The sequence below is a fragment of the Gambusia affinis genome, linkage group LG12 (genome assembly GCF_019740435.1).
Source record: "Gambusia affinis linkage group LG12, SWU_Gaff_1.0, whole genome shotgun sequence".
Classification (NCBI taxonomy): domain Eukaryota; kingdom Metazoa; phylum Chordata; class Actinopteri; order Cyprinodontiformes; family Poeciliidae; genus Gambusia; species Gambusia affinis.
The window spans coordinates 20,773,104-20,786,317 of NC_057879.1; the positions used below are offsets into that span (position 1 = coordinate 20,773,104).

The following is a 13,214-nucleotide window of genomic DNA, read 5'->3' on the forward strand; positions in this document are numbered from 1 at the left end:
AAGTCTTTAAAAAATACCAGAATTTGTCCATTATATATTTTTTTGGCTGTCTGATTGTAAAATCTAAATTCTGATGTGATCAAGCAAAATACGTTTTAGATTAATTTCTTAATTGGCTACTTCCCATAACCTTTTACTTTTACTTGTCTACAAATATATTTGAGTAGGTCTATTTTTAACCTGAGTAAAATTTTTGGTTGCTGAACCCGCCTGTGATCATAGGGAAGGTGTATTTTCACCCATTAACAGGCAACCTTAATTAATTAGTTTATTTATTGATTACATGAGAAACACTTGTCACAGCCTCAAGCATGCAGTCGACATTTCCTCTTTCGTAGCAAAAAATTAAACAAAAACAAAACAACAACAACAACAACAACAACAACAAAAAGTGACGGGTTTATGATATTAAGTAGCATCGAAAGTTATAGCTACGTCTTTACAGGAATTGGTAAAGGAGAGGCAACTGCGAGATCTGTGCAGGAAGGGGAAGTTTAGACAGTTTGAGGGGGGTTTCACATCAGCCAGCCGCCCCCGTGGGTCGCAGAAAAAAGCTGCAGCGACACGGTGGTCCCTCAAGAGGCGATGCTGGAGTTCACGGACACGAGTGAAGGGCTCGAGGAGCAGCTTCTGTTATGACGCGCGCGGATTTAAAGCAAGATCGAAGTTTTTAATTTCATTTTTTCGTTGACCCGCTATTCACATACAGCGGAGATGGAGTACTGGAGGCAGTGTGCGATGTGGCTGATCGGCTGCAATGTTCTGCCGGCGAACCACCGGATCACGGCGGACACAGCGCAGGTGTTCGACCTGGCGCAGACCCTGCGGGACGGGGTGCTGCTGTGCCAGCTGCTCAACAACCTGAAGCCCCACACCATCAACCTGAAAGAGATCAACCTGAGGCCGCAAATGTCACAGGTACACTCAAACTCAACTAGTCTGCTTGTTCTCGTTACGCGTGCAGGGAAAATGTGAAACTGGCCATGAAAACGATTTAAAGTAAAACTAAGCTTACTCAAAAACACGATTCAGACTGTTTACTTTTCATGTTAAATGATTCGATTCATTTAGTCTGGATCAAACTGTTCGATAAACACACCATACAGCAGGAGTGAACCTACGAAGTCTTGTAAGTGATGGTCCAGTAATAATTTGCAACACCAAAACCAAAACCGACAACAGAATTTCATTCACCTCTTTCTTTCTTCCCCATTTATTTCTTCATTGTCATCCCACCCCCTAAATTAACATTATGCCCCTCTATTAATTAGAATATCATTACAAAGTTAATCTATTTTAAGAATAACATTTTAAAAAATGAAGCTCATTATGTCATTATATACAGATCTGTATTAACCTTTTCCTCCTCTAATTTTTTAAGACTATGACATAACAACCTGTGAAAAACCCAAAATTCAGTTTCTCAGAGAATTTCAATATTACAAACGATCAATGGTAAAATTATACTTAATACAGAGATGCTAGCATGCAGAATAATATGGAAGAATGCTGATCAAACAGTTGTTCAGCAGAATGTCACTGACATCCTCCAGATGATGGTGGTTGTTGTACAAATATCTTAGTTAAATATGTTTTTCTGTTAGATAAAACTAGTATTAAAGCATATTCATGGAAAGTAAAGTGGAAGGGAAAAGTGTGGAAAGAGCTTTATCAAGCAGTTGAGACAGACAGGAGTGGACAGATCAAAAGCAGCTGGATAAAAGCAACTGCAGTAAACAGGGGCAGCTCCTGTATGTTTTATGAGACCTGTCCAAAATTTCTGAGTTTATTTTGTAAAAGTTTGTTACTATGACAGAATTTGATGTTTAATCCCATTTAAGCAAGCCTGTAAATTAAGATTTTAAGAATTTATATCCCAAAAAGCAGTTGAGCTGATAATCTAAATATGTAACCATCTTGTCAACTGAGGGAGGCGTTTGGAGTTTATAGTTTTGCATAGTTATGAACCAACATTTAGCCTTAATGCACTGCAAAAAAAGAAGAAAAAAACTTATCTGATAGGAGTGAGTTTTTTTCTCTCTAACTTTTGGCTTGATTTTAAAATAGATCTTCTTCTTTGGTGTTTTGCCAAACTGATTGGTAGGAACGCATTCTTTGAGTTATTGTCGATGGCTTTTTATAGTGGCTTAATTTATTTAAAACTAATTAATTTGGTGGAGATTTTTTTTTTTTTTTTTTTTGCAGAAGCAAGGTAGAATAAAAATGTCCTTAGAGTATTAAAGTCTTTGCAGCCACTGGAGAGGGCTGATAAAATCCTAACTTTGATCCACCCATTAGTCAGGAAACATGTGCAGTTTTTGCAGCAAGAGCATGTTTGCTTGAGGAGGAGTTTGAAGCCCAGTAGCAAACAGTTTTAGGCATAAAAAGTGTTAAATAAGAATTAAAACCAACATTTTTCTCAGGAAATTTAAAAACAAGAGCTTTCTTGTCTATGTGTTTGTGATCACTGTCTTGTTATTAAGAATGTCCCAATAAATTTCTCCATTTATCTTTCTTTAAGTTATATGTCTGCTAACCCCACATGCTGAAAACATGCAGAAACTATCATGCCCACCTCTCCAAATTTTGTATTTTGGCATGCTTTTGTAAAATTATGTGCAGTGCTGAATGTTCTCCTGACTAATTTCAATTCAGTTTAAATTCAGTTACGGAATGTCATCTTGAGACACTATACAAAGAAGTCATTTCAGTTCAATCACACATACTTTCCACTTTATCCTATTTATAAAAAAATTCAGCTCATTATTCAAGTTAGTTTAAGAAGTTTTTTTAATCTAATGAAACCTAGCAGATTGCATTGAATCAATGATTTGCACCAACTTTAATTTTGATCTCAACTGACTGGGTTAAAAATAAATTATTTGATGCATCAAGATGCACACATGAATGATGTTAACTTTGTCAAAAAAAGAAAAAAACCCCAAAACTTCAAAACTTGATTATTGTAATTTTCATGTACAACCTAAATATGAGGAAAAAAGGAATGGGGAAGCACTTAAATGCAGCACCTAGACAGTTTATGGTGAATATAGCATGCTGGAAAAAGAATCCCATGACAAGATCCATGCCACATGCGGGATGTTTGAAGTTTTCAAATTTCAACAAGGAGATGGAAGTAAAACACTGTAAACTGGAAGCCTGTCAAACTGCGGATGCTAAAATTTTGACTAACTCAGGAAAGCTGAAGGTAATTACAAAGATCGCTCCCACTATTACCATTATTTTGTAACAGCTTTTGGATCTTTCATCCGCCCTTGAAGATACTTCATAGAAACTGCATACATTACAATAAGACTAAAACAGAATAAGGCGATATTGTATATTAATACTTGCCACAACAAGTAACAAGCACGTTGTGGCGAGACAGTTTCCAGAGACATGTGGGTCAGGGGAGGGATGTGGGTAATTGTCAATTGATTATGATCACATCTTAACCTTCTGAATTGTAATCACATCAATTCAGAGTCCCCGAAGATTTCCAGCCCCAATTCAGAAGCTTAGAACTAAGTCTGTAACTAATTTTATCAATATGTTTCAGAACATGTAAGGTGTGTGAAGGCAGAGCATTTTAATTTTACACATCATGAGCAGCTTCTCGTGTGACATCTTGGCCACGAGAGACCTATTTATAGGCTGTCAGTTGATATTTATTTTTCATTAATGGAGAGCTGGATTGTACTCTAGATAGACAACAGTCAATTTCACAAACACTTTGACATGTTCTGTATTTGTTTTCCCTGCTGGTCAGGTTGTGTTTTCTCATTTTTATTTAAGCTGTATATATTCTGAGAAGACAAAAGGCATTGCAAAAATGTGCATTAGCTGAACATGAACAAAGCCCGGTAGGTTATTTTGGTTCTAACAACATGTCACCGGATGAGTTGTTGTGGTTTCCATAATATTTACTGATAGTTATAGGTCACTCTTTGAACCATGCTTCCTCTGCAGTCACAAACAGGCAGCATCAGAAGTTATAATAGCTTCTTAAAACTATGAGTTAGAGATCATAAGAGGAAACACAAAGAAGTGGATCTAACAATAACTCTGTCAAAAGCTATTACTGCAAAAAGAAGAAGAGAACATACACAAGCAATCACAATTTAAAGAGGCACTAATTGAACTTGAAATCCTTTCTTAGTATATACATTTTCATGACCTAATTATGAATTGGGGTGGTTGGTATATGCTCTGGCTGTTCCATCTGTGTCCTTTTTTCCCTTCATTTAAAGACACTCAAAGTGAACTTAGAGTACAAGAACCCAAACAAAAGAATCTTGTGGCCTGCAGCTGTAGGCCATATGAGTATATGGTTAAGAGAGGCATGTGTGTCTGTGAGCTCCAGATTTGTAAATGGCATTTTCATTGTTCTCCACCCTCCCAAGCTATAATGTTTAGAAATGAAAATGGGGACTTGAAGTGGATGAAGACAATGAAGTGTTATGAAGTCAATGTGTTATGTTCAGCTAAACATTTTAGCTTCAATCCAATATAATGGATACTTCATAAATCTTCTCCAATTTTTAGCACAATATGCCTCACCTCTTCATAAAAAGCAAATCACAAACAAAATATAATTTGACTGTACACAGAAACACGAATAAACAAAGCAAAACCTGAAATTAAGGCTGCATAATACAGGTCTATAAGAAATGTATGGCTTTTGCAGAATCACTGTATGCATTGCATGCATAACATGAACTGCCGAAACTGACTTTTGATGATTATTTCCATACAATTCTTCAGTGATAATGCAGTACTAAGAACATCAACCCAAAATAGCGTTTTAAAGATTAACCACAAGATAGTCTAGTCACAAGATTCTGCCTGAAAGAAACAGAACAACTATGGTACAACGGACTGTGCACAACAGCTCTGCATCTAGATTCAGAAGCTTGAGGCTTCTGGTGCTGCAAAGCCATCGTGTTCAAGCACTTCCTCTGCAGAGTACCAGGGCCCCAGGGGGCGGTGGAGTGATTACAGGCGTCTCCACGATGAGCCGATGAGATAAAAAGGAGCCTATCTGTTCTCAAGAATCTTCAAAGAACCTTCTCAGGTTTCATTTTGAGCGATTGCAAAATCACATTGTTTGAAATATTTAGTATATGTTATCTTATGTTTACTGTGTCCTTCTGTTTACTGCATGGAAGCTGTGCTGTTAACACACATTTTAGATTAATTGCAGTTCCTTGAGGGTTTAGAAAAATTTATTGCATTGGTCAATTTGTTTATTCATTATTTTAAATTTTGATTTATTCGAAGAAAAAAAATTCTTGTGCGACACAAATGGTGCATATGAATTTCCGAACTCTTTAAATTCTCAGTCATAACCATATAGGCTCATTGTACATCTGACACCTGGCTTTCCACTGAAGCATAGATCCTGGTAGGAAATGACACTAAAAGAGGGCATACTTTGGGGTTTCATTTGTACTGATAAACGTTTAGTTTTCACTTTCAGTTTTCAGAACATGTGGATCACATTCACTATGATGGGAGTAACTTCATACTCCTTGTGCTGCCACTATATTGTGTATGCCACATTTTATAATGTGTGAGGACTTTATTCCTCACACATTGTTCTTGATTTTTGCACTAGAACTTCCGTAATTACTTGAACTATACGGAAGTGTGTAAGCACATAATTTAGAGTGACCAGATGAACATGAGAAAATTATAGAAAGAAATGTGGTTTTCACTCTGAGTGATGAGAGTCAAGAAGCTGAAGTTGTCGCCTAACTATCTGCTTCTCTGATTTATGTTGTGGAAACCAAACACCTTCTTTGCAGGTCTAATGTGAAGAAAGTTTTCACATCACATCATTAAATAGAGGAACCCTAAAAATATGCGCATTGCAAATTATTGTTAAGAAATATGCTTTCATATTGCCATTAAGTTTATTTTGTTCCTAAAAAGAAATGGCTAATTAACATAAGGATTTTTACGTTTATTACTTGTATTCAGCTGTAACTAATTACTTTTATTGTAAATGATTATGTTGATTTTCTTGATTACTCAGTGTGATGGTCTTGTGGAAGTACAAAAATGAGAAGAGGTCTTTGAACGCAAGGTCACTCATAAAGCAATTGAAACTGTGAGATAAATGTAAAGTATATGGTGAAAAATTTCCCAGGAAACATTTGTTGAATCAAATGAAACAAAGTTCAACTTTCTTCAGAATTCAAAATTTACAGTTTAATTAAACATCTACAGTAAACAACTTGTTTACAGTTGTTTATACATCTTAAAAATGTATTTGTAAGCATACATTTTTAAGAAATTAATTTCAGGTAAATGTAAAGCAGAAAAATACAGTATATTCAAAACTTTATTTTTTTTTTGCTGAATGTGATTGTTTTGTCCTTTTAGTTCTTGTGCTTGAAGAACATCAGGACGTTCCTGTCTTCCTGCTGTGATGTGTTCGGCATGAAGAAAAGTGACTTATTTGAAGCCTTTGACCTTTTTGATGTCAGAGATTTTGGAAAGGTGAGCCTACCACCCATCTGTTTATTGCTGCATCCCAGAAGAAGTCTGTATTTGAAACATGAGGAGTTCAACTTCACTCTACTTTATGTTTATAGCTGTTCTCCAGTGATTTTTAGATATCGCTCAGTTGTCTCAGATTAGATGTTGATATCCTAGACGGGTTGGCAGCATCTTTTAAAAATGTTGACTTTAGATAATTATATTTTATAATTCATGTTTTAAAATACAATTGGGCTAAGAAATGTAAAACTCCTCTGGGTTGTTCATCATTGATCATACATTATAAATATTACAAACATATCACCGTTTGAGAAAAAAGAAGACAAAATGTATATTATTTTCCTTTGGAGTAAGATTGAAAGGATGCCCTCCAGATATTTTGCATATTTATATCCTCTGTCTCTAACTTTCACATGTTTGTATAATTATCTTGTAATACATATAATGCAAGAACTGCTTTGTGCTGAAAAGTGCTATACAAATAAAATTTTATTTGATTTGATTTGAAGAAAATGGACAAGCGGCCGACAAATGATTTTTCACACCTGATCAGATATGATGCGATATTACACTTGAGCGGAATTGTCTTACATATTTGCTTTTGTATTTTCATTTTCCTCATCATTTTGTATAAATTGATACAGTCTGAAGATCTTATATGAAAAGCAGTCTGAGATACCCATTTAAAGAGCATAGCTAATGATAGATAATAACAGTATTTTTTCTTTCCTTTAGTTTGTCATATTTTATTTATATTCATATATTCTTTGCTGACCTTCGGTAGACACTTCAGCTTATAGATTAAAGTATTTTATTCATCCTACATATTGAAGTGTAGGATGTTTAGGACATGTTAGAGAAGCCTTTGTGTCACAATCAGGTGTAAATATAGATTAATGGACAAATTAAACTTTGTCACCTGAGGGAAAAACCTGAAGGTTCTGCCCCTGATGATTTCTAAAGAAACAGACTGTACGTAGTATGGAGGATGTGGAGCATATGAGGTCAAAGTAAAGAAATACTGAAACCAGTTTTGCACCGAAGACTTGACATGTTTTTAACCTGTCGGCTAAAATTTCTTAAAGAAATGTGCTTTCATAATTCATAGCTTTTGTTATCTCATTTGTAGTAATAGCATTTGCATTTTGGAAAACTATATTAAGTGTCACAAAGAGTAAGAATATATATTTTTGTGGGCTCTGACGCAGCACTTCCAGTCAATCATTCAGATGTGCGGATATGAGGATTTATTTTCTGTAAACGTTGCCATGTATTTAATAGACTTGTCATAAGCTTGTGTATGTACCAACGTGAAACTAAAAGGATTTAGTTGTGCAGCTATTGGCCGCTTATTAGTCAGACACACTTCTGAAGGATTATCTGCCTTTTCCTGCTCTCTTACCAGGTTGACTCCTGTTCACAGTTGAGAAGTCAAGTATAACCTCTCTGAAGAAACCACACAGATTGTCAATCATCTTGTTCTCTCCATTTCCTTAGCTGAGAACACCTGAGAGCAACTTCTATCCCTAGCACAAACATTCATGTGCAGTCTCTCAGAAAAAAAAGCTTTTTGAATGTTTTGAAGTTTTGAAGGGTTAGTAAATTTCACTATCACAGCAAATTTTCAGTTATTGAATTCTGTGATTGAATTCAAACTTGTGTTATATAGATTCACAGTCATGTTGGTATGTTTCAAGGGTTTACTTCAGTTTTTTGATGATCACAGCTATAAAAATCCAAATACAGTTTTTCTGAAAATAAGTCATTGCATAAAACAAGGCAAAAAATCTCAATATATTGAATAAGCTGAAAAATATTTTTCCATTTACTCTTTGCACCTAAAACATGGTCGAGGATCCCTATACATTCATTACTGGGTTGTGGCATGAAAGTGATCCGCCTTGTGGTGCTGTTGAGACAATAAGGAAATCCAGGTTGCTTTAGCTGTGGGTTTCAGCTCATGTGCATTGTTGGACAAACTCATCTTCTTTTTAATAATTCAAAACAGATTCTGTGTGGGACATTTTGAAGAGGTTATTATACCAGTTCATGGTAGTTTTACTAGTGTGGACAGATCACATTGCTCCTGGAAACATCATTGACTATCCAAATTTCACTGTGGATCTAATAAATTTGGATTCTGTGCCTCTCTAATTTTATTTCAGTTTGTAGGACCATGATTTTAAAAGACATGCAAAATCTGAAAAGAGGTCTTTGGACCAATAAGCAACAATCCAGTCCTTTAGTTCAGGAGTGGCTTAAGACCAGAAATGAAGCATTACAGCCCATGTCCTGGATAGCTCTCTGTGTAAAGCTCTGACACCACCTATGGTGCAGGTTTTGTGAATCTCCCCAAGCTCTTAAATATGCCTTGCTTCATAATTTTTTGATGGCTGCAGTTATCCATGTTGCTTGTGCATTTTTTTGTATCAGCGTTTTTATTCCTTCCACCAAACGTTTTGCATAAAATGCTTGGATGGAGCACTCTATAAACAGCCAGCATTTTTTGCAGCACTCTCCCTCTTGATTCTGTATGTCATATCAAAACTATGATGTAATGTTTCTGTATTAAAATTACATTTTTGCTGATGTCAATTAGTTATCCCACATTTTCCTAAATTTTATTTACCAATGCCCCCACTAATCTCTATAGCTTTAGCCTCTCAGCCACATAATATCAACATCAGGTGGAAGCATTGAGGACAGCTGGTGTCCATACTGGCCAAATATATTATCCTTGTGTAGAGCATGCACTGCTGAAATATATTTAACCAAATATCGTATCCAAAGTCTTTGTTGATCGAAGTATTATTGTTAGTGATAAGTCGAAGTCTTCAAAAATTCTAAGAATTTTACAATTGTAATACTTTTTAGTCTTAAAACTTTTGATATTATTTTAGATCCTATTTTAAGTTTTGGAGATATAATGTAGTTTATGACTGTGACTGAATCTGAATAATTTTGTTTGAGCTGTGTGCATTCCTGTTACTTTCCTTTCTTCAGTCCAGTGTGTTGTGACCTAAAGAAGCTTCGAGTTAATCTGGTTGCTGATAATCCCACAGGGGAGGTGCTGCCTGCAAATATGTACAGTACATGCAAGCCAGGCTGCATAATCTCAGTCATGTTCAAGGGTTATCCATCAAGTGGACATGCTTGTGGTGGGAAAAGGATTGCTCTGTAGCATAGAAATATGGGTTTCCGTAGGTTGGGATGTGTGATTGAGTTGGATTTGCCCCAGAAAGGGCTGTACAGCTAAACAAGAAGTGGTCAATCTCTTCCTTATTCTGAACATTCACAAGAGAACATCGTAAATCTCAGGCAGTCTAATCCACTCGGGTTTGAGTTGTGCCAACTGTGCCCATAGACTGAGCATTAGTCTGCTGAATATCTAATGAGAGCTCTCTAACCTACATTCCTCCAAGTTACTACAGGCTGCACTGCAGGCTGCTTCAATGAGTTTATGTAGCAGCATGAAGGCTCAATGCTACAGAGGAGAACTGAAGAAGCAAAAAGAATTTCTTTCTTTCTACACTATGAAATAAAGTAGCCCCTTCTTTGAGTTTTTAATGTTAAGTGACATATTTTGGTGTTGGACAGTTTGAAAAAATTACAGACTCTAAATATCTTCAATGGGAATTCTGAGAGACTGTTAGCTTGTTCAGTTAGCCTGTTCATCTTAACAGTGAAAGAGAGAAGTCTTTGCTATTGCTTGGTGTTGTCCAGTTTCATTCCTAAAATAACCAATAAAGGAAAATGATTAAGTCTGAAATAAACAAATTTCATTCTTAATTGGAAATATTTCTTATTACTTATTACTATTAAGAGTTTAAATTCAGAGATTAGAAGCACAGACAAATTAAACAAGACAAAACAAATGAAATACAAGAAAAAAAACATTAAACTAAATTAGAAATAAAAAATGTAGATAAAATGCTTTCTGCTGCCACATGCACAGCTAAAGGAAGTGTTTTCCGCCTGGATTTAAACATTGTCAGGGTCAAGGCATGTCCCACTTTTTCAAACTTTTCCAGAATTTGGGAGCATAACGCTGAAATGCAGCATCACTAGCCTGAGATGGTGACATTGAGTCTGCACTGGTTCATACGGCTCTCACATGTCAGAGTTGTACTTTGGCACTAGACCACCACGGCACTTATACACAAGCGGTGCTGTTTTAAAGTCTATTTTCTGTGCGACAGGAAGTCTGTGCAGAGACCCGAGTGCTGGACTAATATGGTCGTATTTCCTGGTACTAGTTAGAACTCTTGCAGCAGCATTCTGAGTTTTCTGTAGCCTTATCTGTAGTCTGAGTTTTCTGTTGCCTCCTGCTGGAGACAAAACCATGGATTAATCTTTCTAAGTCTGGTTTAAACACTATTCCCTTTATTCAAGAGATGTTTTTTAGAAGATAAAAAACTGTCTATCTTATCGATTTAATATGGCTGTTAAAATTTTTGTCTTAATTCAATATTATCCCTGATTATTAAGCTCAAGAGAGAGAGAGTCTCAAATTGATTGATTTGGAAATGTTCCAGTCTGAAGTGAGATGTTGACAGATGAGTTGTAGTAACAAGCTGTTCATTACGGATTTTAGGAATCTAGTCGGTAACTCATCAAGGCAGCATGTTGATGGAGTCTGACTGCAAACATTATTTTTGACTGTTTTAACAGGGACAGATGTGAAATGTATAAAAGTTAGATGTTTGAGGTATTTGTTCCCACAGTTTTTATGATTTCAGAAAAGTAAATCTGCCTCATCCTTCGCAAAGTCTGGCCTGAAATACAAGGTTTTCTTTGTAGATCTCAAAGTGAACCAGGACATTTGATTTGCGCCATTTCCATTCTGCTCCTAACCACTAGATTTTCTGTACCATAACAGAAAATCTTAGTTTTCGCCATGGTGCCTTTTGTCTATCCATTTGGTTTTGGCAGCTGCAGAAGAACTTTGTGAAGGGACTTAAATGTTTTCTAACATGTTCACGTCTCTACCAGGTAAGTGTCTGGTAGACCAACATTTTTGTTTTTCTGTGTGACAATAAATACTTCCACATTAACCTCATTTTATGTTTTATGCATCAGTTACATGCGAAGAGAGAATATTTTAGACAAAATATCAATTGGATCATGTTGCAAATCAGCAAAATAAAATACAATAAATAAACTTTCTATTTTCAGCTAAACTGTCCACATGTATCTTCCTGTTATTATTTTATAAATTAAAGTGGCAAATTTTTAAGGTTGCTTAGAAAACAACCTTGGAGAGAAAAACTTTGATTACAACTGAAAATACAATTAACTAATTGGGACAACATACCATCTAAAATGTAGGTACTCAAACACAAAACCAAGTTTTTTTTATTGTTTTCAGAATCATACTACTCCACTTACTAAAACTGAGGAGGTTCAATGTCCAAATACACAAAAAACCAAGCATTCTTTACTTATTAGTACTTTTAAAACAACAAAACTGACCAAAGCTGAGTGAACACTTCAAAGTGGAGACAAGTGCTAAACTGTTAACCAAAATGACTGTCTCTGGAGGTAACTTCATGGCAAAAAAAAAAAGATTTATTTAGTGAAATAAGCTTTTTCACATTGCCCTCCGGATAGAAGATACATTTACTAAGTAGGACACAGTCACCAAGGCGGTTGGACGTCAGGTGACTTTGTGGGTTTGCATTGCAAGTCACGTGTGGCTTAAGCAGACAAACTTCGTGTGAGAGCAGCTTGTTTTTAAGACTTAAAAATCAGTCAGAAAAAAGTTTTCATCATTCATGATCAGATCAAAGTTTGTAATGCTAAGAAACTTGCAGCAGTTTTCTTGAATAAGCACTTATTCTAACCTTCAAGAGCAGAGTTGGACCCAAAAAATGTACTCACGTCGGAATAGCACTGTTCAACTTATTACTTTTTCCCAAGTAAATGTAATTTGTATCCATCCAAAAATATTAGCCAAGCAAGAGTAAAAAGCATTTGGTACTTATCAAAACATCTGATTTAAAATGGAAAAATAATGTCAATAGAGAGACAAATAGTATAAAGTTATGCTCAGATTTTTACTGACAAAAATGAAAAAAAAAAAAAGATTAGAAACAAATAAATAACAAAATAACAAATGAAGGCAGAAGAAACACTTTTCAATGTACATTTTTTCGATATAAAACTTATCGAACAAACACAGTGGTTAATGTATGTGTGTGTTATCTTTTTCACTATCGAATGCCTCTGCAGGCTCAGCATGTACCAACGAACATCTGGAGAACAAATCTTGTGTTGAAACAAGAATTTTCATTTAGACATAAACTGTAGCTGTATGTTTATAGCCTGTGCATCTTTGGTTGAATTTCTTTTTTCTTCAATTATTTAACTTAATAATAGTGTGCAGAGTATTCAGAAACATTACTCAAGTAAGAGTTGTGATACCTCATCGTAATGTTACTTACGTAATAGTAAAAAGTACAGCACAGTAAAACTATTCCTAAAAGTAAAACCTTTATTTAGGAGCTAAGTTGGTGTAATAAAAAGTCGTGTTAGGGTTGTAAATACTTAAAAACAACAATACTGATGTATTGTTGTAGATCTTAGTTGCTTTTAATAACCTATTGTGATACAAATGTTCTTTTTAAGGTGGTTTTCAAGCTGGTCTCAAGAGTCTGTCAAGTTTCAAGTACACCTGTGTGCTCCAAAGCCACAGCATTTATTCACACAGG

The 13,214-nt window shown here is 35.4% G+C and overlaps 1 protein-coding gene across 2 annotated transcripts in view; it reads left to right on the top strand.

Annotated features, from left to right (window-relative positions):
* The first annotated feature begins 520 nt into the window (after positions 1 to 520).
* The window catches only part of LOC122840847 (guanine nucleotide exchange factor VAV3-like), a 57,080-nt gene continuing 44,386 nt past the window's right edge, over positions 521 to 13,214 (top strand). For both annotated transcript variants that reach the window (XR_006372297.1, XM_044133591.1), the window contains exons 1-2: positions 521 to 918; positions 6,388 to 6,504. Coding sequence is in view for 1 of the 2 variants with exons in the window: in XM_044133591.1 (XP_043989526.1) it covers positions 715 to 918; positions 6,388 to 6,504 (321 nt within the window). In the remaining variant the exon portion in view is untranslated. The remainder of the gene's footprint in view (positions 919 to 6,387; positions 6,505 to 13,214) is intronic.